The 27,627-nt window shown below is 36.4% G+C and overlaps 2 protein-coding genes across 5 annotated transcripts in view; both read right to left on the minus strand.

Moving 5' to 3' along the window:
* Nucleotides 1–330: 330 nt before the first annotated feature.
* Irbp18 (Inverted repeat binding protein 18 kDa) lies at nucleotides 331–2,438 on the minus strand. 2 transcript variants are annotated; one of them, XM_053762235.2, is made up of 3 exons: nucleotides 2,202–2,438; nucleotides 1,996–2,119; nucleotides 331–1,633 (listed from the first exon to the last, which is right to left on the minus strand). In XM_053762235.2, exons 2-3 carry the CDS (start codon nucleotides 2,077–2,079, stop codon nucleotides 1,388–1,390), a joined length of 330 nt encoding a protein of 109 aa, XP_053618210.1. In that variant the 5' UTR covers nucleotides 2,080–2,119; nucleotides 2,202–2,438; the 3' UTR covers nucleotides 331–1,387. The 2 variants fall into 2 exon arrangements, with proteins under 2 accessions (XP_053618210.1, XP_053618209.1); XM_053762234.2 differs by having other exon boundaries at nucleotides 2,214–2,404.
* Nucleotides 2,439–5,644: 3,206 nt separating this feature from the next.
* Nucleotides 5,645–27,627, minus strand: part of LOC128679770 (uncharacterized protein) — a 48,985-nt gene continuing 27,002 nt past the window's right edge. The window contains exons 2-19 of one of the 3 annotated variants that reach the window (XM_053762211.1): nucleotides 16,928–17,059; nucleotides 16,311–16,422; nucleotides 15,803–15,975; nucleotides 15,177–15,369; nucleotides 14,002–14,092; nucleotides 13,407–13,535; nucleotides 12,510–12,773; nucleotides 11,997–12,108; nucleotides 11,353–11,463; nucleotides 10,647–10,754; nucleotides 10,340–10,426; nucleotides 9,752–9,880; nucleotides 8,567–8,726; nucleotides 8,245–8,378; nucleotides 7,692–7,794; nucleotides 7,209–7,327; nucleotides 6,773–6,998; nucleotides 5,645–6,672 (exon numbers count right to left, since the gene is read on the minus strand). In XM_053762211.1, coding sequence (XP_053618186.1) covers nucleotides 6,541–6,672; nucleotides 6,773–6,998; nucleotides 7,209–7,327; nucleotides 7,692–7,794; nucleotides 8,245–8,378; nucleotides 8,567–8,726; nucleotides 9,752–9,880; nucleotides 10,340–10,426; nucleotides 10,647–10,754; nucleotides 11,353–11,463; nucleotides 11,997–12,108; nucleotides 12,510–12,773; nucleotides 13,407–13,535; nucleotides 14,002–14,092; nucleotides 15,177–15,369; nucleotides 15,803–15,975; nucleotides 16,311–16,422; nucleotides 16,928–16,983 — 2,439 coding nt within the window. In that variant the 5' untranslated portion in view covers nucleotides 16,984–17,059 and the 3' untranslated portion in view covers nucleotides 5,645–6,540. Of the gene's footprint in view, nucleotides 6,673–6,772; nucleotides 7,005–7,208; nucleotides 7,328–7,691; nucleotides 7,795–8,244; nucleotides 8,379–8,566; nucleotides 8,727–9,751; nucleotides 9,881–10,339; nucleotides 10,427–10,646; nucleotides 10,755–11,352; nucleotides 11,464–11,996; nucleotides 12,109–12,509; nucleotides 12,774–13,406; nucleotides 13,536–14,001; nucleotides 14,093–15,176; nucleotides 15,370–15,802; nucleotides 15,976–16,310; nucleotides 16,423–16,773; nucleotides 16,897–16,927; nucleotides 17,060–27,627 lie in introns of those variants that run through there. The other 2 variants (XM_053762209.1, XM_053762210.2) reach the window with 2 other exon arrangements.

Raw genomic sequence — 27,627 nt, forward strand, 5'->3', positions numbered from 1 at the left:
CTACACGTTTAGTTTGGATGACAATGGATTATTATAATAGGCATGACCTGTGCCTAGGAACGGCTCCAGACGTAGGAATTCTAACGGTTTACTGCATGGACATGAATTTTTGTCACACATGTAATGCAACAAGATCTCTGCATGAAATATATATATAGGTATTTTTCATTCATTATATATAGGCTATAGGTTACCGCACCAGTAACTACTAATTCCATGGATCTCTGTCAAAAATATAAAAGCTTGACAAAAATGAAAGTTTACAATAAAAATTATAATCTTGCAACATTTAAAATGTTTGTATTGTAGGATACAGTGAAATAAATAACATTTAAAACATGTAACATAATTTTAATAAAATAAACATTTAGATTTTCAAACAGGACACTTGTAAAAATGTTTCTTAGATGACCTTATAAAATGCAACTATGCCATTTACGTATAAATTAAAAATTGTTTTACTATATCTTCAACCTAATTACAGCTCTTTGTGCTTCAATATATATATTTAAGAAATGCAACATATAACAAATATATATTTTTGTTTAAAATAGGTATTCTAAAGGAACCTACCACACTTTGTACTTACAAAATTATAAGTATATTTAATACAACTTAACAAAATGGGCTCAGCAATATGAACAATTTTAATACTAGCACAGTAATCTCATTTATTTTCTTTCTCTCATGTGAGCATTTTGAGGTATTCCTCGATGCACTTGTTTTGAGTGCACCCATTGAAGCGCACCAAAATATTTTTTCTAACCACACCAAAAAAGTGCACTTCGAGAAATACAAAAATATGTTGAAGAGCACCCATGGTTATAACTTCATGCTCCTCCCTATATTTAAACGTGGGTGCACTGGAAGAACGAAATTTCAATATTTATTGCATTCCTTGAAGCACACTTTTTTGGTGCGTTTCGAACAATAATTTTGGTATGCTGCGACAGTACACTCAAAACAAGTGCACTTCGAAGAATACTCCAGCATTTTCTCGGTTCCTACCTCAGATGGTGAGTGTCAGAGCCCAGGGTCTGCTTTCTTACTTTTAAAAGCTTTTTTCATTTACACTTTACATGGATGTCGGCATCCTAAGTTGTCAATATAAAATAATACATGTGTATCTAAAACAAAGTAAGTGATGCTCAGGCCAACCAAGATTGAGCAGATAACAAACAAGATTGGTTCCTTGGTTGAGTTTGTATTTCCTAGAAATAAAACATCCATAAACTACGGTTAAGGGTAGAAGCAATGTTGGTTGATCATAATCTCATTGAAGTGTTTTCCTGATTGGTTTCACAGCTGTTAAGTGTCAGAGCCCAGGGTCTGATTTCTTAATATTTCTTTATATTGCTTTTCATATAACTGTGTATTTGCTAGCAAATTATTTGTTACTTTGATCTTTATCATCCGGGATATCATCAAGTAGTTTTTGCAGATCCATCCCCCCCAATGAGGCCTGAGATTTATTGGCTGCATGTGCGAGGAAGAGATCCTTCAAGCACTGCAGTTCTCGGGTCAACATTTTTACTTTTTCTTCAAGAACCTTATTGTCTTCCTTCAATTTGCTGACTCTAGTGAAAGTCTCTTGTGTCCTTTGTTTTGATTTGAATCTACTCTTCTTGACAGCCTGAAATTTGGCTTTAATTAAAATTTAATTAGATGACCACAGTATCACTATGGTGTGAGTTTTCTACCTGCAATTGTGGTGTAGTGAAGCAACCTTCGCCATCAGAGGAAAGGAGGCCAAACAAAATATTATTTATAGTTTATACATACTAAGGAACAAGAAGATGCCAGTTGTATTTATAGTCATTAAGACCCACAAATCTGCATTAGTCTTATGCAGCAAAAGGAAGGCCAGTGCTCAAACAATGAGGACATTAAAATAGCTATGATAATGAAGACTTAATATAATCAAATTAAATAAAATCTGATTTATCAGTCGGAACTTTTATTCCCTTTTGAGCTTGATATTTATTTCTTAAATACCTCATTATTTCTTTTCCTCTTGTCTCTGTAGTCCTTCTCTTCGTCACTAGCGTCGCTTGTATCTGTTCTCCGCTTTTTAGGCATATCAAAGTTTTGGAATGGGTTTTTTTTAAGCTTTTTAAGGCTAAAAGAAAAAAAAATTTCACATTAAATTTGTAGCAGAGTCTGAAAGCATTCTGAAATGAGATTTCCTTCATCAAAGGTACCTTCACTTTTACCTATTTATGAAGAGACCGAAATTTCTCCATACACTTCAAGTCTTCAACAATATTGTATTTGATATTTAATTCTATTAGGTACTTATAATAACGTTGTAAGAAACCCGATTATTCTTCTATTTTGTTCTTCGCCATATTTTCATTATCTTTTTTGTCATTAACTAGCTCATTAGATAGACATGTCAATACACTGACACTGATTGATAGTTTAGTGATGAAATGACCATGGAATAGGGCATTTTACGCAAAACTCAGCGCAGATGGCGATACTGGTACAACTAAGGTACACACACATTGCCAATGGAGGCAAAAAGCGCCAATAAATAATTTCAATACTGTTGCAGATTTACGACCAAAAGTACAAGTTTAAAGGAAAAAGGAAGGATTTAGTGGATTATCCTGAAAATAATAATACTATTTTAGGTCATGTTCTGCATTATTTGGTCAATGTTGGTCTTATGACCGCAGTTGACCAAATAATGCAGACTGATATAAACTTGATTTTGACTGAAGATCTTACCTGTATGAAGTCCATGTTTTAATATTTTATTGTAGTTTTCATTAACCATTACTTGCTCCCGGCGAAAGAAAACAGGAATTCTCTAAATAGTTTATTATTTATCAGTGTGTGAAATGAGAAAAGGAATGGCCAAAACCTTCATTAATAAATTGACAAGATTTAATAAGTACTTCGTTGTACGGAGTACCTAATAATTTCATGCACGATCCTCAGCCATGACTTTAAATGAGAAAGAAAGACATTTTGAAATTAGCAATTTGACAGATATTAAACCACATTTCCGGTCAGAACTAAGTTTGAAAATAGTTTCCCGCCATTTTTTATTTTGGCAAATTGTTGGCAAAATCCATAGCAAAATCATCGTTTTGGCGAACGATGTAGACATACAATCAAATAGTGAAACGGAATTATATTATTATTATAGTTCCATGGCCATAACACAAAAAAAAGTAGAAGAGTGGAAAACTATATCTAATTGCGGAAGGTAGAAATAAAACAACAGTAGTATCATATACCACAATAAAATTCTTTTATCCACAATAAAGTTCTAACAATTTACGTAAATCTTATTTACACAAATAATGGAAGCATCCAATGCTAAACTATCTAATACTGTTACGATACCTCAGAAAACACTATCGAAAGATGACAGATCAACCTTTCAATGCTAGCCAATTTTTTATTATTTTATTTATTGATATTCATATAGGTCAGTAGTTAAGTAGGTTCATATTTTACATCAGACATTTTAAGTAATATAAAGTTAAGTATTTTATTAATTAAATGTTAAGCCAGGTATTGAATTTTTATAGGCACTCGGTAGTATTTCGGCCAAGTTAACACACTTACACAACCATAAAATATATAAGAATAGTGGCCCTATTTTTAGTACATCTGTACGAATATTTATTCGATTATCATGCATATCACAGAACATAAAGTATGTTGTTTTAAAAAATAATGGTTTACTTTATGTACCTACCTAGATTGTAAGTGCTAGATAGTATCGAGCACTAAATCGTTTATTAGGGTCACGTAGGCTGTTTTCGACAAATGGATAGAAAGGTAAATGTTTTTACATTATTTTTTAAATACAGATCGAATAGATATACTGGAGTATCTCAGCTAAGTTAAAAAAGATATCTTTATGTTAAAATACTATTCTCATTCAATTTATAAAGCAAAGAAAATACCCTTGATTAAGACAATTAGTAACGATTTTAACAATTTGTTTATACAAGTCTTTTGTATGATTGTTAAAGTACCTACTACTATTTATTTATTACGTGGTTCTGTAGCGTTATTACGGAGCTATGCATAGTATACCTACTTAGTAATTATTATTATGCTTTCCCGCTTAAATATGTCGATTTCGTAATATTGTCTTTATTATTCTAATTTTGTTTGTTAATTTATATTATAATGTAATTCATAATGTTTAGTACCTATTTATATTTGATTAGTACAAACGAGCATTTCACGAATTTAATATTGATGCAAGTATTTAAATACTTATCTATTGTAAAAGTTCTAGTATCCAGCGACGGGTAAAACCGGCAAGTAGGTAATAAAAGATATGTAATGCTTAGTGGTACCTAATATATAACACTCGTTTGTTTTCTATTGTAGCAGTAGGTATGTTATTGCTATTGTAGGTAACTAAAGTATGTAACGCTAATTCTCAAACTTTGCACAACATCAGCAAACGTTTACTGAACTGACTGGGCAAATTGAGTAATCAATTAAACCACATAGATGCATCATTATAATAACTTGTGGATACAGATAATTACGGATAGATATAATTTGGCACAACTTAAATATATCTAAATTGATCCATTTTGTGCTCCCAACATCATACACACGTCATAGACGTACCTAGGTACATATGTACCGTTGAACTTACGAACTAGCGACAGATATAACTTTCGTGATCAAATGTATATTAATTATTTTAAATAAGATTACCTTTTTGAAATGAAGACTGTTTTGGGTAGGTTAGTACTTAGGTACTTATGTACTCATAATATTCGAGTCATGCGAATGCATGTGAGCCATATTGTTTAATTACCTACAGCAAAATATTCGGAATTTCGATATATATTTAATATCTAATGAATTGACAGATTATATACAATGTATTTAACAATAATTTTTATACATTTCATCATTAAAGATGTATTTATTTATATTGAAATACAGATTACAGATTTTTAAATATTTGATATTACAATTAAGACAAATCCATTAGCAGGAACATGGTTTGCGTTATCTGAAAAATGGCGATGGCTTCTTTCCAATGCTTTACAATACGTTCGTGGAAATTCAAAATTGTTAAGGCAGTGAATTTGTCATTATTAATATTTATTGTTATCGAAGATTTTAGAATTATAATTTAACTTTACAAATAAGAGAATAATACTAAGTATAACAATTTTTTGAATAAATGCCCATATTTTTTTAAAGAAGCCTCTATAAATATTGTAATAACAATTGACATAAAACATAATACATAAACAATGATATAAAATTCTAGTAGGTTTGGGTTACCTACTATACTTTGGGTTAAAATTTATTGAAGACAAAACAAGTTTTTCAAATATTTAATTAATTTGAAGCAATTAAAATAAATAAAGTAGTTAATGACGTAAAGTCTATTCGGAAATGTTCGTAACATTTTTTCAAGACGTTTGTCGTAAAATATTTATCTTCATATATTCATTATTTAGACTTTTCTAAGCTCGCAACTTGTACATTGTTCTGAAGGAAAGTATTTATTATTTTATCCACATCAATTAGTTATAAATATGACGGTTTCAGTAAAAAATAACTTTTTAAATAGGTATGTTCCTACTACATTAAATAAAAAAAATATATATAGTAAATAAAATACATTGAATCTACTATGCCGCCAAGTCTCAACTTCATATTAAATAATATTCATATAGTCTGTATCTTTGGTGAGCTTGCATACTAATTTATCCTACTTTGTTTAGAACGGAAACCAAATTTGCCAAAACTATCAAAGTAATTTAAGAATAGCAAAATGATGTTACAATCTATTTTCTCCGATGGGTTATATTTTTTTTTAGAAGTGCAGCTTTTGTTTTGTATTATTAAAAAGTATAAATTTCGAATGAATACAGCGATAGGTAAATGTATCGTGACTAGAAAGAATAAGAAGATTTAAAAACCAATAAGTAAACAGTAACCCATCGAGTTATATTTATAGTCTTATTTTAGCAAAAACTAAATAATGAACTAGTATCAGTTAGTTACCATACCAACAGTCGATGGCCTTGCCATATTAATAATTATTTTAAAAAGGAATCCATTTCGAGAACTGTGTGTCATTGTCTCAAAATCAGACCTAGCCTAGAGTGCAAAGATGTTTGTTCGACTTACCTACAGGATGTTATAAATCTACATTTGTCGCGTCAGTGCCATCAACTCTTTAATACGCCCGTCTGTTCAATGGGAAACTTGCATATTGGAAATTGACCGCGCTTGATTTTACGTGTTGCGACGTGCCATACAAACATATTTTATCAGGTGTTTAAAATTCTCTCATATAATAAAGATTTCTTCGCCTATCAAAGCCTTTTCCTCTTTTCTGAACACATGACAGTTGTGCAGTTATTAATTTTATTTTAGAATTGTCCACGTTTAAAATAGTCCCCTATCTAACATTACGTTCGATTTTATAGTAGCACAACAGGAATGCAGGAAGAAAATTCATCCAATATTCTTAAACCACTACAATTAAAGATTAACGTTTATGACTGTTACTAGTGCCCGTTTCGTCACTCATTGTGGCGGCTGCATCTGCGTTTTGCGGCACTGACACAGCCACTTGATGATGCGGGCGTTTCGTTCGACTACACTGGGTGGCTCAGTGTTACGGTAAATTTGCTTCTGTACATTAGCAGGGCCTTGTACCTGTGCCAAAGTAAATTAATGGTAGGCATTAATAAAAATAACAAAGCATTTACAATTTCTGAATTTAGTGCCATGTGAAGTAATTTTACTAGACGCTTACCGTATAATCCGCAGTGGCGGCTAATTGATTAGAATCCACAGTGGAAGCCGATGAAAAGAATACAGGACTCTCGGGAGGCTGGTCTCGTATGAGAGCATCGTACTGCCTCGCGTCAAGCCCGAGTCGTTCGAAGAAGTTCTGGAGCCTCGCGGATTCTTCTGAAGGACTGTCCGGCGAGTCCTCGCCTTCACACGGAGCCGATGCGGGGCTTCGGCCATCTGTGCGTCTGTATCTGGAAATTTTAATGTGATATATAATCTGGGAAATTAATTCTAACAAATTTGTTTTAAGTTATTTAAAATGCATACAACATATGAAAATATGTAATTATATCTAGGTCATAATTTTGTAGTAGCTAATTTAAACATTAACATAAAGCTATATCTATGAAATAAATACTTCTCCATAAAAACATCATCATGTTGACCACACTAACCTATCGGAAATATCTGATTTAGATCTCAGGATCGGGCGCGGTCGTCGTTGCTTGTAGCGGAGACAGCGCTGCCGCTTGAACGTGCCTAGCGGCGACGTCACTTCCTCCGGTGGACATATCTGTGACATCATATACATACATTTGAAGAATGTCTAGTCGAATGTTAGATAACGCTTTAAACATCTTCGCGTGGTTACATTCGGAGTACATTTTTGAAGACTTGGCTATGATTTATTTTTACAAATCGTTATTTCTAAAATAAAGTTTAAATAAAATAATTTATATTAATCGAAATTAGGATTAAGTTACGATCCTATCAATAATAGATTAACTCTTCCTTAGCCTTTGCAAAATCAATCAAAACTTGGCCTACTTGTACTTTATGTATTCTGTGGTTGTATTCAGATTTTGTTGAAAGTAGTTGATATGGCGTGAGAATATGATTTGTGAATAACAGGGGAGCAATATAAAAATCAATTGTACCTGTGGAGCGTTGACGTACTGCGTGTCGTCGATGCGCGGGCGCAGGCGGTGCTCCTGGCACACTGGCTGCTTACTCACCAGCTCCGTGTTGGGTTCGTGGTATCTAAGAAAGATGATACTTAAAATTGAATGCTTCCCTCTGCCTAGTGGAATGGTCCAAAAATAAATATATTTGGTACAAGTTTATAATAAAAGTGAGCAGATTTTTAACGAACTACATTTATGGTCACCGCAATACCAATTAGCAAGATTGGTTAGTAAACACAGTGTTGTCAGCTAAGAGGAAATAGCACCCTCATTTCTTTTGAACTCTTTAAAGACAGATCGAGAAGGATGGCGTTCATTAAGAGAGGCTTTTTCCCAGCAGTGGGAAAAAGAGGCAGCCCTCTTTTTTTTCAATGATGATAATTATGATAGACAGACTGTTAAATAGGATACTATTTTATGGCTGCAGAATGTACGCAATGTCATATAGGTCTAGATGGAATCATTTGAGAAAGGCTTACTAAATCATAAGTGGATCTCTAGTGGCTGAGACCATAATCAGACAAACCTATTATAATCCCTGGAACTGGTATAGTCTTTCCTGATATTGGCACACTTGACAGGCGTCCGATGCGGGTAGTCGTAATCGCCGTAGTCATACATTGGCGGGTCATCTTGGAACTGCGGGGGCGGTGCGCTCGCCTGTTGGTGGAATTAAAGCAGTTTATTGTAATAAACGTAATAAAAACTGGCTGAAAAATTTTAGGACTTTCAATTTATTACGCCTTACGCCACCATGCAACGCAATTAATTAAGACTCTTTTGTGGTGGTAATGTTATGACTAATATAAAACTCAATGAATTGAAAGAAATCGATGAACAGAAATTACCTGGAAGTGAATTCCGACTCTAGGCTGTGCATAGTGAGAGTGTGGCAGTGGGGGGTGCGGCGGTGGCGGGGGGGAGGGCGCGCCATCTTGGAACTGTGGGGGGGCCGACACGTAACATTCTAGAGGCACTCCCGGTTCCATGTAGTACGAGTTGTAACGGCTGGGAGAAGATTATTATATTCGTAAGTATGAAATTTTAATTAGAAGATGACTAATATAGAGAAGTTTTCTTTGATTGTTACTTTGTATGCTACGTTAAAACAAAGACGCCAAATAATTAGACGCCAATTAAAATAAATAAAGTAGTTAATGACGTAAAGTCTATTCGGAAATGTTCGTAACATTTTTTCAAGACGTTTGTCGTAAAATATTTATCTTCATATATTCATTATTTAGACTTTTCTAAGCTCGCAACTTGTACATTGTTTTGAAGGAAAGTATTTATTATTTTATCCACATCAATTAGTTATAAACATGACGGTTTCAGTAAAAAATAACTTTTTAAATAGGTATGTTCCTACTACATTAAATAAAAAAAAATATATAGTAAATAAAATACATTGAATTTTTACATTACATTTAGAGACATACAATACATTAAATTTAGAGAAGATTATTATATTCGTAAGTATGAAATTTTAATTAGAAGATGACTAATATAGAGAAGTTTTCTTTGATTGTTACTTTGTATGCTACGTTAAAACAAAGACGCCAAATAATGTTGCAAGTTGAATATTTCTTTTTTTGAACTTTGCTTGAACGTAAAAGTGTCATCGCAACCGTGCGTGCGAATCCCGGGGACACAGCCGGTAGTCTATACTAACATAATAAAGAGAAAAGATTTGTATTTTTGTTCGTAATGAATAAACTCAAAAACTACTAGGCCGATTTTGATAAAATTTGACACAGATAGACGAAACCTCCAGGAGTAACATAGGCTAGTTTTTATTATGTTTTTATACCAGGCCGCTAGTCCTAATAACATTATAAAAATTACGAAAGTTTGTGTGGATATGTGTATGTATGTTTGTGATTCTTTCACACAAAATCTACTAGACCGATTGTTATGAAATTTGGTACACGGGTAGAATGTAATCTCTAATAACATGGGGTCTTATCCCGAAATTTCCACGAGAGCAAAGCACCGTGGCGCAGCTAGTATATTATAAATTTGAAAACATTTACCTTGTCTGTTCATGTTGTGTAGACGATCCGGAATCAGTTCTATGCTGATGCGCGTGCGGCGGGGCGCTGCGCTGGGTGTAGTGGCCGCTGGAGCCCCCTGAGTCGCGGGCGAAGGACGATCCACAGCGGCTGGGAACAAATCAATTAATTGTAATATGTAAATTTATATGTAATTGTATGTCAAATTTAAATTTAACATTTTAATACATACAGTATTAAAATGTTAAATTTAAACTTTATCTTCTCATCCACTAGAAAAGAGTTGACGGTTTCCAAACGGTTGAACACACTTCCAAACATAGCTAAGAACACTCTAGAATAAATTATCTTTCAAATAAAAAAAACTAGATCAAAATCGGTTCATCCGTTTAGCCGGACTGGATACACAGATGACACAAAGATACACAGAAGCGATGAAAAAAGTTCAAAGTTTTTAGCTTCTATGGTTTCGGTTGGGCGTTATAATATACATTATAAGTCTGTGGTCAGGTAGGTAAGGTTTTTTTTCAATAATTCAGTCGCGCTCGGTATAGTTGAGTCGTCGACGCTGTATGTACACTAGGTATTAAGAATACTGTGTGTACCAACCTATTGTAAGATTGATAGTTGTCCTCCCCTGGCGACGGGTGCTCCGAAAACGCATCGCACGACGACATCAGGGACGATTGGTTAGACCTGGAACATTACATCAAGTTCATAACACAATATAAATCATATCACATCACATCACATCACATCATACAGTCAACCTCATCAAGAATAGAAAACATTTTTTAACGAATTACATTTTTTGCTATAGAATTGGTCAAGATTGGTTTATAAACACTTGCGATAAACAATCAGTGTTTCCAGCGAAGTGCACTATAGTGGGATTATAAATGGTGATTTAATTTACCTGGTACCCTTGGACGAGCAGGAGGCAGTTCGCTGGTGCGTGGAGTGTCGTCGTCGCCGCGGCGAACGGCCTATCGAACCTATGGTCGCTGTGCTTTCCACATTAGCACTGAAAATATCATTTAGTTAGATGAGATAGATAGATGCTAGATAGAGAAGACTCAGCCTCAGATGAAAGTGAGATGCTAGATGGGTTAAGACGTTTATTCGTTAGCTCTTTTTAAAATAATACGTTATTGTATATAAAAAAGAGGTTACGTTAGGTTTAAAAAGATATCTAACTTTTAACCTCGCCTTAAATACGAATAGAGGTTTAAATGAAAGTTTATCAACTTTGTGACGTAACGGACGTGAAAATAATGCATGTCAACCTAGTGTAGAGCCTTGAGGTATTCCCATTTAAATAGCTATAATATAAAGAACTATTAAATAAATACCTTTATCTAAATCAATACCTTTTTTTAAATAAAAATAATCTTAAATTCTATCATCACCTTAATGTAAAAAGTGGAAACACGGATATCTGTGTTTGCTCTTTCAAAGAGTGATCAACACAGTCAAATGCTTTTGATAAATTTAAGGAAAATTCATCAGATCTAAATGGAATATCTATGTCTAAATTAATGTATGAAATCATTCCTAATTTCAGTCTTTTTATCTCCTTGCTTTCTTCACGTAATAAATCAATATTATTATGAGATACTTACTGCTCAGGGTAACACCTGGTCTGCGTGTGAAGGTCTGGCAGAGACTTGTGACTGTTGATGTTGGGGCAGCTGTCCTCTTCCCGCATGCTCGGCTGCGAGTGGGAATTCGATCTGAAAACAGACAAACACGATATTGTTTTACCATTTTCTGGATATATGTTACCATTACAAAAATGTCATTTTTGACACAAGTTTTTGTCAGAGTGGTTTTGTTGCGTTCAAGCTACGACAAAAAATCATGTCCCTGCAATGAACAATTGAGGAGTAGCCCTCCCTCATTGGTAGCTGATCATTAAGTCTTTTTGTGTCTCAGTTAGAATTTTTCCGGTCTCTTCCTCCACCAACCTTCTCCGTCATGTGTTAAATGTAATCCACGTACGACTTGCGTCTCTATGATGATGTCATCCGCTCATCTCGCTGTTGGCTTTACGACACCTCTTTCCCCTATCTTAGGCAAAGCACCAGAGATGTGTAGTATGTACCCATTTACTTCTCAAATTAATATTAAGTATTAATTTGCGAGTCCCAGTTTCTCCTCAAAGTCAGAGTACAAACCCATCTTCAAGTTGGGTTTGCCGCCCGACTTTTTGGCATTAAACTGGGAAAATTGTGCGTAAACCTATCTCTATGACTTTGACGATCACCTGAGGTATCGGGGCGCGGAGTGCGCGTACTGCGCGGGCGGGCTGATGGCGCCCGGCGACGCCGGCTCCGGCTCCGGCAGCTGCATGTGGCGCGGGCTCGAGTGCGAACTCGCTGCAAAGCATTTCATTAGAAATCAGACCATCTCATGCACTTTTTCATATCATATTCGAAATTAAATAAATATTATTTACAAATTACTAAAATTTCGGAATGAACACTGCTGAGGAGAAGAAATACCGAAAGAAATTCATTTCAGTGTCCAGAAGTGTTTACCTTTTTTATATATATATATATTTTTTCCATAATATAACAATGGAAGTACACGGTCAAAAGGTATACGGAATCATTATGATAGTCTTCGAATGCTGATGAAAAATATATGTATAATCGACCAAATTTAATACTTTAGAAATCGAACTGACCAGTTCCTCCCGGCAGCATCGGTTCACGAGTTGACGCATGGGTCAGCCATAAATATGAAGAGAGGAGTAAAGAAATGATAATAAACTCACGTATAGAATATTGACTCTTGATAACAACTTCGTTGGCCCTCTGGCGCGGTATTACAAACGACTCAGGGAAGAAGACCCTCGCATCCCCGAAGCTCAGCGGCCGGCTCATCTTGTCAGGGTCGGACTTGTGCTTGGAGCCCGAAGTCCCTGAGGAGGAGGTCCCGGAGAACGTCCCAGAGTACGTGCCAGACGTGTGTTGGGAACGCATCTCCCGGTCAGGGTAAGAGTCTTTGAGACGGCGCGAGTCTGGGAATACTTTGTGGGCTGTAAAAGAATAGAAATACTTAGATGGTCTACAAGTGCTTTAAGTATTACATTGTTATTTTACTACTTAACAGTTGTCAATCTGACGACCTCGGTGGCGAAGTGGTAAAGTGCTTGCCTCTGAACCGAGAGGTCCCGGGTTCGATCCCCGGTCGGGTCATGATGGAAAATGATCTTTTTCTGATTGGCCCGGGTCTTGGATGTTTATCTATATATGTATTTGTTATAAAATATAGTATCGTTGAGTTAGTATCCCGTAACACAAGTCTCGAACTTACTTTGGGGCTAGCTCAATCGGTGTGATTTGTCCTAATATATTTATTTATTTATTTATTTATTTATTTAATCTCACGTAGACCTTAGTATTATATATATATATAACTATTCTAGGACCTGGATCACATGCGCGGAGCATGGAACTTCGAAAAAGCCAATTTCAATGGTGAGATCTTGTCAATGGTAGAAAACCTACTTATTTAAAGAATTATGACCTTCCTAGAATATTCAACAAACTCTTCTACGTAAATCGTTCACATTAATGGGTGTAGAGTATAATAATACCCTAAGCAGTCATTCTTGAACTGGACTATATCTAGCTCCTACCTAGCTTTCAGGAAAATTGTGATGACGTACCCCCATAAGTCGGTGCATACACGTTCTCCCTACTGTCGGAATGCTCGAGCAGCCTTCTCAGAGTGTTCTGCAGACCTTCGCCCGCGCTGACCGCTCGGCGGGTGCTGCCTATGCTCCTGGTTGTTGCATCTGTAATATACATAGCATAGGTTCATTATCACAATTATTTTCCATGTGCGATAGATTTCGTACTCTCTCTTTCAATTATCAGATCACTTTCTTGACAGCAAGAAGCCAGTACTTGCCAACGCTTTTTAACCCCCGACGCAAAAACGTTAACGTGTCTATCTGTGATCTGTGTATCTATCTGTATCCGGCATCGCAGCTCTCAAACGGATGAACGGATTTTCGTTTAGATTTTTTTGTCATAGATAATTTTATCCCCAGTGTTCTTTCTTAGTCATGTTTCATGAAAACGGTTCAGCCATTCAAAAGTTGTAGTGAAATGAATATTGAAAGTCGGGGGTTTTTTAATTTGTCTAACAAATAAACTTGTTATATTGCCATCTTGAGGTTAATATAATATAAGTATATGTGATTGCCATATTTATCACCTCAGAGTCGTTATAATGTTTTCTCATATTAGCCAACTCACATGGATTGCAGCAGGCGTCATTGGTGAGTGTACTGGAGCTGACGAGGTGACAGCCGCCCGCGGCTATCGCCTGTCCTAGTCCGCTGCTCATCTGCAAGAGGCTTTAGTTATCGTTTCAGATAAAAAAATATATTAAAAAAAAAACATTTATAAGTTATAACTAGGTATTCTAGAGCGCACTTATCGCAAAACAGATAGGTTTCCACATTTGTTAATTGATATTTTTGAAAAAGGAGTGTTCATAGAATAATGTTTTACTTGTTTAGTTTTAATCAAAGGCTGATATATATTTCAGCTATAAAAATGAAAGATTTGGCATTATCTTAAACGAGAAAGTTGCAAGACTAGGAAACCTGGATAGCATCCGAATGCTTGAGGCCTTGTGTTACTAATGTTATGGCTAGAGCTAAATCTTTAGGGGAATCTATTTTAACTCCCTGACGACTCGACGTTCAGGTGATATTAACGTATTTCACCTGTGTTTTAAATGCAGACGTGTCTCACCCAAAACAACACTACATAGCAGCTGAACTAGGTCATTACTCTGACCTTTCAAACAATTATGAGTCATTGGTCATTGCTTAACACTGCGATCTATGTAATAAATTATAGTGGCAGGAACTAGTTAATTTCTTCTATTTTTATATACAATTTAAAAATCCTTCCAGCAGTTGCGTGAAGGATAAACAACCAACATTTTAATGACGCTGATATCCAAAGAAAATAGTTAATTATAATCTGCTGTCACACTCATGGCGCAGTTGTGCCTTTTAAATTCTAATGGATTAGGTGTGTGTATATAGGTAACTCAATTGAAAAACCCTTATTTTTCAAAAATATTAGCCCAGATATTATTCCAGTACTTATATAGGTATTAGTAGCATTATTAAGGTAAGTTTCAGAATCAAATATCAATTGCGATTTACCCAAAGTAGATGGCGCAATGACAGATGTAAAAATTCCCAAGACTGGAAGGATAATAGTGCTTCTATAAAATTTAGTAGTAGAAGAAGTATACAAACTCATATGGCACGAGTAGGATTCGAACCTGGGCCCTGTTGATCCACAGGCGAGCGACTTAACCATTACACCAACACCGCACCAAGAGTCGTCACCGACAGGAGCCTCCACACTTAAATTACATGATGATGAGAAAAAGGCACTCTTCCACTAACCCTCAGAGGAAGTTCCTGCTTCCTATCCAGCACAGTCTCGGACTTGACGTAGAAGGCTTTACTCTCGGCGAGTAGCTCGACCGCCGACTTGCGTTTCTGCTGCGGTTGAGGTGCGAGCGAGCGCGACTGCGACATGCCGTCCTTCTTGCGCGGCAGCTTGAAGCTCGCGAACAGGGAGTCGGCTAAGCGACGCCTGGTAGACACCATTATTTGAGACAATGATATATAAGTAATTGTAGTAAAAAGTTTACCAAACTTAAAAGTTGTACGGGTTCTGTACCTCTATTTCTTATTTAAGTACTTTTAGATTTTTTTACCAAAATACAAGGTCAAGCTAGTGTCACAATCGAATCTTCCTTAAGGTCTTAAATGATTGAGTCTTGTCAGACAAGAGTCACGTCAGATGCCTTTAGGCGATTTGAATAAAATCTGACACCATTGTTAGCATCACACACTCAGTAATCTCGATGATTTATTTGACGACAACCAGACAGTCCAAGGTGTCTTCCAAAACGGGGAATACAAATGGAGTGTTTATAATTGGAGGAGACTCCAATGTTCAAAGACTTCCTCCTCAGCTCAGCGATGAGATAAGCCAAAAAACATGAGCTGTTTTGTCAACTAACCTCGGAGGAGACTCAAATGACCTAGAGAAGGAGGTAGCGCTGGCGGCGCCCTCAAACTTCTTGCGCACCTCCTCGACCTTCGACCACCCTGACTCCACGTTCAGCCGCCGGGTCAGCGGCAGGGTTTGTGACGCATGCTTCGTCAGCTCCTCCCTGGTTTTCTTCACCGACACCTGGGTAATAAATAAATAATAATTGGACAACCCTCAACAGCCCACATTAAGCATTAAGCCTTGTATTGCTGGTCCGACGGACACAAACACAGAAACGGATACAATGCAGAACATTTTGGGACTTTTGCTTCCAGTTTCCTGACTGACTGCATTTTCATTCGATATATATCGATAGAATATGCACTTTCTTTCGTTCCAAATGAAGGAAAGGAAAATTATATAAAAGTGCCGGACATCAAAGTGTGGCAAGTACTTCTTGCGCTTATAATAATGTCTTGTGAAGGCGTTTCAGCAGTGTAAAACCAAGACAGACCCATGACTGGACCAGATCTCACCTCAGGAATGGAGTCCCAGTTCCTCACGGCGCGGCTCTCGTGGCATCTCTCTATGAACTGCTGCCGTCGGAGCGAGAGGGTAGCTGCGTGAGTCTCCTCATCGTCCAGGCATCTGGAATGGAAAACAAAAAGATAGAGTACCATTCTCTAACTATGGGGTTTTATTTGTAATAATATTTCCAGGTGACCTGATGTTTCATTGTCGACGCAGCAAGAACCTGGACCCAAACTGCTTATAATCTGAATTAAATTGGAAGTAACTTTGGGATAGACCAGAGATATCTCCAGCAGTGACATGTGGGTGAGGTGATGATGATTCATCAGTTGATGATTTAATTCAACAAACTTAGCAGGGCTTGTAGCAAGTCAACCCCGCCAAATGACGTCTGCTGACGATGAAGAAGTTAGGACGCTGGGGCTGGTAGCAAGACAGGGCGGCCATGACGCCTGGTGATGATGTTACCTAGCGGGCTGGGCGAGGTGAGACCGGCAGGGCTGGTAGCAGGACATGGCAGCCATGACGCCTGGTGATGATGTTACCTAGCGGGCTGGGCGAGGTGAGACCGGCAGGGCTGGTAGCAGGACATGGCAGCCATGACGCCTGGTGATGATGTTACCTAGCGGGCTGGGCGAGGTGAGACCGGCAGGGCTGGTAGCAGGACAGGGCGGCCATGACGCCTGGTGATGATGAACACGATCCCGCTCATCATTCGTTCACCACCGCCGACGATCACCTACGCCAAGACTTTCTGTAACAACCAAAAGAAAATTAAAAGTTAATTATGTGACGGTCCACAGGTAAAGGCCGTATAATCGATTTTAGTTACGCATATTCGCAGATCACAAATAAAAACAAAAAAGTCTATTAGGTCTACTCATTACTAATTATTAGATGTTTGGGTTATGGAATATGAAATATCATATATTTTTGATGAGATAAAAGATTTAGTAGAGATTTCTAACTATTCTCATCACAATAACATGAAAAAGTTTAATATGTTTTTTGTCTTTGACGTCAAAAGGAGTTTAATTTTCCACAAATTTCCATTATAAAAATGACTGAGAAAATCTGAATAAACCGTCCACATAGTAACTAGATTTTTTCAATACTTTGTAATGTTTGTACACAATACATATAGGTACATATGTTTTTCATCTTTCCTTCTCTTAAAAAGTGCACCATTTCTTTTCATTCAAAATGCCCATTATTTTACCAAACCAATCATTACGTAGTAACGAGTTAACACGGTACAATTACAACCAAAAGCCAAAGTTCATGTGGACTAACATGAACGTTGAAACTTAATTAAGATACAATGAATAATTATCATGACTCGACACTCGACGACTATCATACATCTGTACTTTCACATTTGTCTGCATGTTATTATTCTGTGATGTGATTACTTTTGTGTTCAATAGTTTTAGAAATTGTAGACAATTATTATCAATGTTCATCTAGGAACCGATTCGCGCCAGGATTTGGCTTGATATCAATTGATTAAAAACTTTCATCCCCCATTAAAATAACATTTCGGGGGTCTTAACTACATGCATACCAAATTTCATCAATATCGGTCTTAGCGATTTGGCCGTGAAAGCGGAACAAACAGACAGATAGTCAGACAGACATTCGGATTTATAATATTAGGTAGTATGGATTTCGGCCTAAAGCCCACGAGTACAATGCCTAAAGCCCACGAGTACTATGCCTAAAGCTTGCATAATTTGATACCAATATTACATTCTGTGGTACATAGGTGTATGCGGTTGTAGGTGATGATTTAGGTATCTATGGGTTAAACAGGTTAAATAATAATTTACGTATCCCGGTTAGCCAAAACGGACACTGGCCAAATTTCCACCAGCTGAATTAATGGTGCGAGTGAACCGCACAATGGAATGTAGGTTTATTCAGCCGTTATGATACCACAGTATATAGGTAACAGTATATGTCGTTATTTATTAGACAGTCAACTTCTAAAATGGCGTCTTTCATTCTAGTCTACTGAATTAGATACTTGACATGTGCAAACTATATTTCTAACAGCAATTAAAATAATAAAATGGAGATATTTATTGACCACAGATATTTCCAGTAGTTGAGCACATTTTAAGGGTATTTATTACGCATTAGGAATACAAAGTAGTACATATATGATTTTTTACGATAGTAGATGGTATAGTATAGTATATACAATTGTACATAGCCTTCTGTCGCAGCATGTTATGGCGTCCACTCGGATACACGCTTGTTAATTATTTATTAGGCTAAACTGGGCTAATTTTGTTGTACGTGGGAGTTGGCGAGAGTTGTGTTCAGAGTCGGATTTGGAGTTCTGAACCCCCCAGTGCATAAATTATATCATAATATTTATATAAATATATGCACAGTAAAACAAAAATAGTAAACATTTTGTAAATGCAATATGTAATGTGTGGTATGTATATGGTGCAATTAAGTATTTAATATCACTAGCGTGTATGCGACTAATTGGCACTTGATGTCCATAGGTAGTCGCAAAAGTCATATTAGATGCTTTTACGCGACTTGAATAAAATCTAACACCAGTGTTAGCAATGACACACTCGAAAGGAAGAAAAAGTATTTCATTGATGAAAAAAAATATAGTTCCCGATTCGTCGTAATTTGTATTATCTTTATTGTTGCCCCTATCTTGTGAGGCGCCAGCGCAGAACCCTCGCCTGCCCTCCCCTAAATGCGGCCCTGTTGTATTATGAGGAGGGTCGTCGAGTTTTGTCTTTAATAGTTAGTTATTTTCAACTGTTTTGGACATTCTTGTTTCTTAATCTAAGAATCTGGTCTAACCAACAAAGAAAAAGTGCTTGGAATTAAATTCAAAAGAGAATCGCTTCTTTAATGAATTTTATGCGTTATGCTCTGTATAATATCTTGTCTGCTATTTTTATTATTGTTTGCAATACCTTATTGCTTATCTACTTATTAAGTAGGCTGTAAACACGTGCCTATATGAAATTAATGTCAATGAAATCTTGCAGATATAATTATGCCTCACAAATATACATTTTTTATATCCATACATACTAGAAAGTCTTTCGAATTTTCATTAAAGTTAGTCTTTAAAGCATTCATTATTATTTAAAATAATCCCTAAATAAGTATGATATTTTATTTTTTATTAATCAAATACCTATATCCTAACTACTAATAATATACGAAATCGATGAATGTTATTAATCAGAAACTTACATTTTCTAAGCTATTCCGTTGCGTTTAGTGGATATACCTACTGGAATTTTTTGGTAAATTTAACAAGACTCCAGATTAAGATGGTATCTCCATTCACACGATAAGTACTTCAACACACCCTGTCAATTCTATTGACGTCTGCGCACATAAAATCTCATAATTGTATACAATCACCGCGATTATCCGCTCGTTACTGAGAAAAACTTGGCAAGTCGCACTTTCATTTTCCCGCCAAGCTTTCTAGTCCAATCTAAACCCTGTTTTGTAATTAATTCACACTGAGACAGACATCATTCGATTGTCATTTATAGTGGTACTTGGTTAACACATTAGTTAGGTATGTAAAGTTGATTTTGTGTTCAGTTATACTTAGTTCACTTAGTATAATCAGATAAAATATAAATATGGAAGGATCGCATTGATCTGCATTATAACAATTTTAAAACACATTTTTTAAATTTTATAATTACAACTAGCAACCCGTCCCGGCTACGCGCGGACAGTAAGATTATAAATTATACACCTAAACCTTCCTCTTGAATCACTCTATGTATTAAAAAAAATCGCATCAAAAACGTTGCGTACCTAGTTTAAAAGATCTATGCATACATAGGGGCAGACAGCGGGAAGTGACTTTGTTTTATAAGTACTATGATATGTATCTATTTTTGATTTTCGATTGCCATAATATTATAGTCAATATTTTCGTCCAATTATAAATAAATACATTTTTTAACCACAGATACGCAATCAAAATATTCCAATCCCGAGGAAAACTATTCAGGTTCACGATTCCACTCAAGCTGCTTATAGAATTAAAGATAACTAAGTAACGGTTAAAAGCGCTCATTTAATTAACACTAAAATTAATATACATACAAGTTTTCTACTTTTTATGTTTGTATTGAGGGTAAGTAAGTGTTATCTATACCAAAAAAAGTATATTTAACATTCAAAGTATGATACGATTAGTATTATTACTCAGTTTGTGGCGTGTGGCTCTGCCCTAGAATAGGACCACTTTATATCCTCCCGTGGATGTCGTAGGAGGCGACTAAAGGACACATAGCCTAGGCGGCTGATACTGCTGGCAACAATAGCATTCAAGGATGGTTGACGTCAGACAGGCGGCCGGCAGTAAAATCATAGGCGAATCTTCAAAATTTAAGTTCTTTTTACGCTAACCTCGGGCTTCGCGGCTTCACAACCCCGTACGAAACCAAGAATATTCAAAGATAAGAGAGAGTAAACAGAGTAACGTTAAAATAAAACAAACAATAAGCTTTTTTCTTTAAAATTTAAAGAAAACTTCGCAAGGAAACCTGGAGTGCTACCATGAAACGTAAAATACGAAGCACGTTATTACGTCCACACATTCTCTCTTTGCGTACACGATGCACGATATGCAAAAAAGAGACAGCACGTTATAAACGTGCTACATGTTCGTATGATTCGTGATAGCCCTTCAGCGCATTGATAGAAAGTTAGTTCACTTTGCAATGTAAGTCCTTTGCAGATAAATTGGTACCTATAAGAAAATGTATTTGTAACGATACCAAAATATCATTATTGTTATATAGAGGTATATTTTCATTAGTTAATTTTCCTATTGGTTATTTTTCGTAGGATTTATCCTTGGCGATTAGTTTCGCTAACGTTATTGGCTAAAAGAAACAACCAATTGGAAATATGAAAATAGACACATTTCATTGGATTTCATTGTTTATCTAATTTTATCATTGAAATTTATCTTATACCTACATAAATATCTACCTATAAAAATATACATAACTACAATCCTTCAATACAAAGAAGAAAACAAACTTAATCTCTGTACGAATGATTTTTAAACGATTTTCGTTATTGTTAGCTGTTAGACCTATATCATTATAGTACATATATCATTATTGATGACAACAAGCCTTTACGTGTTGGGTTTGCTCCTTCTGCCAGGACCAGGCGGAAACGGTCAGACATCATTTCTTAATTGTTGGTTTACGCAAGACGTTGTCGTTACGACGGTAGTGCTCCTATTAGAGACAGACGTGAAGATTCTCATTTAATTCTCTCTCTCTCTCTTATAAATAAACCATCCGGAAGAAATGATATATCATTTAGATCATTTCTTTCCGTCTGTATTATCTTCCTTTATGATTGCAGAAAATGCAGGTACTAATGATATCCCAGTTAATTTTTAATTTATTGATTTATACTTAACTAGTTTCGATTTTAATTGTTAAACAAAATTACTGTTTATTTAAGGTAAGTATAATTTCGTTTTTATTTTAATTAATCATATTACAATGTACCTATTTCATATCTTATTTTCTGAATAAACTGTATCTTAAAACTTAAAATAAAATAGACTCATTGTACATTCCACTCTATGACTGAACACACGGCGCGTCAGTCGGCTTGTTTTATTAAAATAATTACAGAGGAAGAATTTAAAGACAGGTGTTTGTAGCCGTGAGAAATAATTTTTCGTTTTTATAATGTCTCCAGAATGGCGGAAATTAGATTAAAACTTAATTGGAGCAGTTATAAATTACCACAAGAATACTAGATATTTTATATTTGTCGTAATCGGCAAGTAGTGTTTGGTCCAAGTAGTGTGTTTAGATTAGAAAATGCTGCTTGATCAAAAGAAAATTACAAATTGAAATTCCTTAGCTACGATGAGAATGTATTTTAAAGTACTACAATATACTTATTTGGTTGTATAATCGGCCGCGAAAAATCCCAACTTCCCATGTTTCCCGACTAGTATAAATGTAAAAGTAACTTTTCACGCGTTATCTACCTTCAAATCTTCCAGAGAATTCGCTTACTTATAGTTAAGAGTACAGAGAAGGACATAGAGTACCATTCATGCCGGAAAAATAATTGTTCCTGTGGGAAATTCACGCGGTCGGGGGCGCGTGCTGCTAAGATTTTTTCTTTCTATTGCTTGTGCAAAGATTTGGTAAAAATGCTGCTTCCTTATATGCATTCAAATTAACATGGCTTGTTAAAATGTGAACTGAAGGTTGCGTCAAATGTTAACATCTCCTTTGTTATAAAGTTTTAAGATCGTAATTTCCTTTGCCACGAATAGAGTCCATTGACGACGAAAGCGACTAAAAATCTGTGGTCCATAAAAAGTTTAAATATAGAATGAAGATCGTTAAATCGTGACTGCGACTGCAGATGGAGTAACGGCAGAAAGAGGTTGTTGAAAAATGAATGGTGAGATCGATATCAATGGACGCGTGAGTTCCGAGCTTGGATCTAGTTGTGGGCTGAGGCGGAATTTCTTGCGAATCTATGTAGATGCAACCGCTAGTGGCGTGTTGTACCGTCCTTGAATAAGACCATGGAGATATATTATAAAAATATTCCCAATGAGGGATGACGCCGGTCGTAAAATCACAGCAGAATCTTCAACATTTAAATATTAATGCTTCGGGTCGTCGCTGTCGATAAAGCATTAGGAATTAGTGAGAGACAGGCAAAAACTGGGGTCTTTTAAGTCAGAACACAAATATGGTGAAAGATTTTCACTTAATCTTGCTTGCGTCAGGCAAAGGTAGAATATAAAGCAACGAACTAGAATTAAGGTTTGCAAACTGTGCCCTGGGTGTACCAGTCTGTATCTTGGTTCTTCATTGAAAACAGATACAGCAAAATTGGTCCGCTATCTCTTATGACTTACCCCGCACATTAATCAACGTTACCGTTGCCCACGGCCCACGTGTGGGAGTGAATCGCTATTAAAGTCTCAATACGTGCAACACACAAATACTCAAACAAAACCGCTTCGTCTAGCGGACCAATGATGAATATACCGATATATCTATCGATCGAATATATAGCGATATATTAGTAAGTAAGTAAGTAAAAACACTTTATTGCACCAAATAAGATTTAGACAAAAACTTAGGAGACTAAAATATAGAAAAAAGTACAATAACGCGGCCTTATCGCTAGTGCAATCTCTTCCAGGCTACCTTAGTGAAAGGATAGTAGTAAAAACAAATGGTGGCGCATGAAAAAGGAGATATTACAAATAAACTTCTGTATATATCCAGTATAACAACAGCTTCAGGGGTCTGCTGGGGCTGCAGTGCCTCAGGTATGTTTGCCGAGCACAGCACAGACGGCTTCCAAGCGGTGCTTCGTAAAAGGACTGCTTCCTTGTGGTCACGGGTAAGGTGCAGTGCCAACACACTCCTGAGGGTGTTGTCGGAAAGGGTGGATAGCCCATTTCTGAATTACTGGTCATCCTTACATGTCCAAAACAACAACCTACATTTTAATTCTTACTAACATAGTTGTTTAAGTTTCTTACTAATATAATATGGACTTGTATATTGTGCATAATCTGAAATAAATATATATTTTCATTTTCATTTTATATACGATTTTCATTTATATAGCGATATATATCGATGAATGTCCTAATAAATAAATCATCATAATCGATATAGTGGCGTGTGGCTTCCGCAAAGTAGGTTGATGTCAGGCAGGCAGCCAAAGTCAAAGTCAAAAGCATTTATTGCACAATCTTTGTACATGCACATACATAAAAGAATGCTAAATTTAAGTGAATGTCCTTTCAACAGATTGCCCTTTCAGGCATCCGATATTATTCAATAACAATTAAAAACAAAGCCAAATCATCAAATATGATTGACAGTTTACGCGTCCCCTGGGCGTTGGGGCGTCACATCTTCTAAAGTCTATTACTGTTATATAGGAAACCTATTATATAAGAAAAGGGCTATAAACTGGAGATTCTACTCATGGGAGGTGGGCTAGCAACCGATCAGTATTTTAGAATCTCATCTGCCAACAAATCCGCTATCTACCTAACAAATACTGGCCTTCGGGTTAAGCGTCTCGGCCATGTCTACCCCGTGAGGGATAAAGCCATGTTTCTCTATTTATGAATACTCAGACTATCCGCTTACATATTATAAAACAATGTCCCCTCAGACTGTCTTGTCTGTCTGTTCGCGATAAATTCAAAAATGACTGCATTTTCATGCGGTGTTCACCAATAGATAGTGTAATTCCTGAGAAAGGTTTAGGTATATAATTTACCCGAGCGAAGTCGGGACAGGCTGCTAGTATATTATAAAAAAGGTAATTTATACCAAAGAGATTATTAAACTAGGTATATATGATATCAAGATATACAGAAGACATGAGAGTAGCTATAGTTGCTACTTATAAATTAAATATTACATTTTGCGTTGTTAGACAAAGTGAAGGTTTAATCTTCTTACCTCTTTGAGCGTCTTTCTATATTTAGTAACTTTAATCAATAATTCGTAGGACTTAGATAATGAGTTTCTTTGATAAAATAGAACATTAAAACTTTTAACATCTCTCGTCAGTCAAAAATAACCACCCACTCCCATCGAAACACAAAACTGTCAGGTCTTCATTCAAACACATTTAGACAATTTATTTAGATTTTTATATACAACTGAATAAGGTTTAAATTGGGGAGATTTGCCAAAGACAAACACACCATATTTAGGATTGTTCTATTTTAAGAAAAACGACGATTTGTTATATTCATTTTGGTATAAGTTTACACTCTGAAAATTTGTTCAGAAGGCCTACCATAAAACATACAAACTCGTGCACGTTAATATCGTACAAATGCTGTCTCTTTCTGTTTTTCCATATCGTGTACGCATCGTGTAAACAAAAAGAGACAATGTGTGGACGCAATGACGTGCTACGTGTTCTGTTTTATGGCAGCCCCTCAGTTTTCAAGAGTTTTGATGGTAGGATACAAGACCCAAATATCGTTTCACATATTCTACTTATAGAACTTAGACAAACATATTGTGATGCTACAACTAATTTAATAATTCCACAACTAAATCGATTCAGTTCCGGTTGTTTCACAAACGAGATTACTATCTTCCAGTCGCTAATGCCAGTCACTTGACTTGCTTTACGTAGGTGCTATACTTGCCCAAGGCCGGGGTTTCGACACGGTGCAGGTTCTATGATTAGTGTGCAATGTACATAGATGGAGTAACGCCCAGTATTGCAGCGGTGATTCCCGCTCCCCCCGTCAGCTTTCTGACTGTTGTGCGGAGTGGGCTTGATGGTCCGCGCCATGCTCGCGTGGCGTAAGGGGCGGGTGGTTAACACTTGTACTTGCTGCCCGCCCAGGTCGGGGCCGAAAGGCCGGCCGGGGGGGCGTCGCGGTGAAATGCCTAGCGACCCCGTGACGTCCCCCATAATGGCAGCGTGAAAACGCCCCAGGGGTTTAGTAGGTAGGCTGGGCCGACTAGCGGCCCAGGAGTCCCACACTCAGTGCGTCACAAGCATTCCCCTGGGTAAACAAAAAAAAATGATATACTAACTCAAAGATACTATATTTTATATAAACTATATTTTACTATATTTTAGATAAACATCCAAGACCCGGGCCAATCAGAAAAAGATCATTTTCCATTATGACCCGACCGGGGATCGAACCCGGGACCTCTCGGTTCAGAGGCAAGCACTTTACCACTGCGCCACCGAGGTCGTCATTGGTCGTCGATAAAGAATTTGGGATTACGAGTTTCGTATTTTTTATTGTATAGTGAGCAAACGAGCAAGCAGGTTGCCTGATGGTAAGCAAACACCGCAGCCCTAGTAATTATTACGTAATTTTTATAAAATTTCGTTTACAAAAAATTTGGATGCACGAACCGCTACTAGACCCATTTATCTTCATTTCACACACGACACGATACATCGTTACTGATCAATGCAGGCTATCGCCCTGCGCTGCAGCACACTGCTCTTATCAGCAGCTGCATTGATAACGAGCCGGAAGCTGTCCAATGGGGTTGTTTACATTATTTATTGATGATTAGAGCTGTTACATTAATCATTCGCTTGTCTGTGGTATCAATTTAATATATGTATATATACATAGTATATACATAGTAAAATTAAAGCCTATAAAAGATACCGAATTAGGTATAGAGTTATAAGTTCCATATAGTCTTTCTAATTTCCTGGTTTCATCAGGGGCTGTGAAGCCACGAAGCTCGGAGTCAGCGTTAATAATAAATTGTTTAAATAATAAAATTATGAACCTTCGGCTGTGATTTTACTACCTATTAAATGTTATTGAATGCTATCTTTGCTTGACAGATAACAAGGACGAGGCCTTTATCTCCTTGCACGACATCCACGGTAGGAAATAGAGTAGTCATATTCTAGGGCGGAACCACACGCCACTAACACCACCACTTCCAGATGTAGTTAGTAAAAATGCTGAAGATCGTGAGAAATAGAAGAAAGACGTAGGAAAGTGGAACCTGAACTTGACCGACGCTCAATGGCTAATGGAATAACAAGGAATGTGTTCAGATTCATCAATCATCAACAGTCATTTAAACGTCGCCACTGCAGGGACAGGCTTTCCTTATAATGATAAGGATAAGGAGTATGGCCCATGACCCACCACGAAGGCCCATTGCGGATTGGCGAGTTTTGACGACTGCAAATACAACCGGGTCCGACGGTTTAACGTACATTCCGAAGCACGAAGGAGCACAAGATAATACATTTTTGGTCACCCATCCAATGACCGACCATTGTGAGAGTGTCTTAACCGCTACTATTGCGCCATTGAGAACCTCTCAATAGCCTCTGAGCTCAAATTTACAGAGTTATTCAGTAGCAATACTAAACGGTACTATGCAATGCTATGCACTCGTCGAAAGTGCACAGTTAACATAACAGTTTTAAATAGATTTTAGGATTGTCAAAGAGACACACACGAACGATTTTAACTATTCACCGAGACACGATCGCGATGCGAACACGACACATTAACTCTAATAGACAAGTTAAACTAAGCCTAGTGCATAATGGTCGAGTGGAGTTGATCTTTCCATTGGTACATGATGTCACAAGATATTTTTTTATTAATTTCTATTAATTTCTAATTTCTGGGGATTTTTTTATTAATTTCTAATTTACCACCAAAATAAAAATGCATTTATCTAAGTTACTTGTTTGTGTTTGGGTTATAGATTTAGATAATGTGTACTAAAGAACCAATAAAGAACTCAATCG

This window comes from Plodia interpunctella, chromosome 22, assembly GCF_027563975.2.
Source record: "Plodia interpunctella isolate USDA-ARS_2022_Savannah chromosome 22, ilPloInte3.2, whole genome shotgun sequence".
Taxonomy (NCBI): domain Eukaryota; kingdom Metazoa; phylum Arthropoda; class Insecta; order Lepidoptera; family Pyralidae; genus Plodia; species Plodia interpunctella.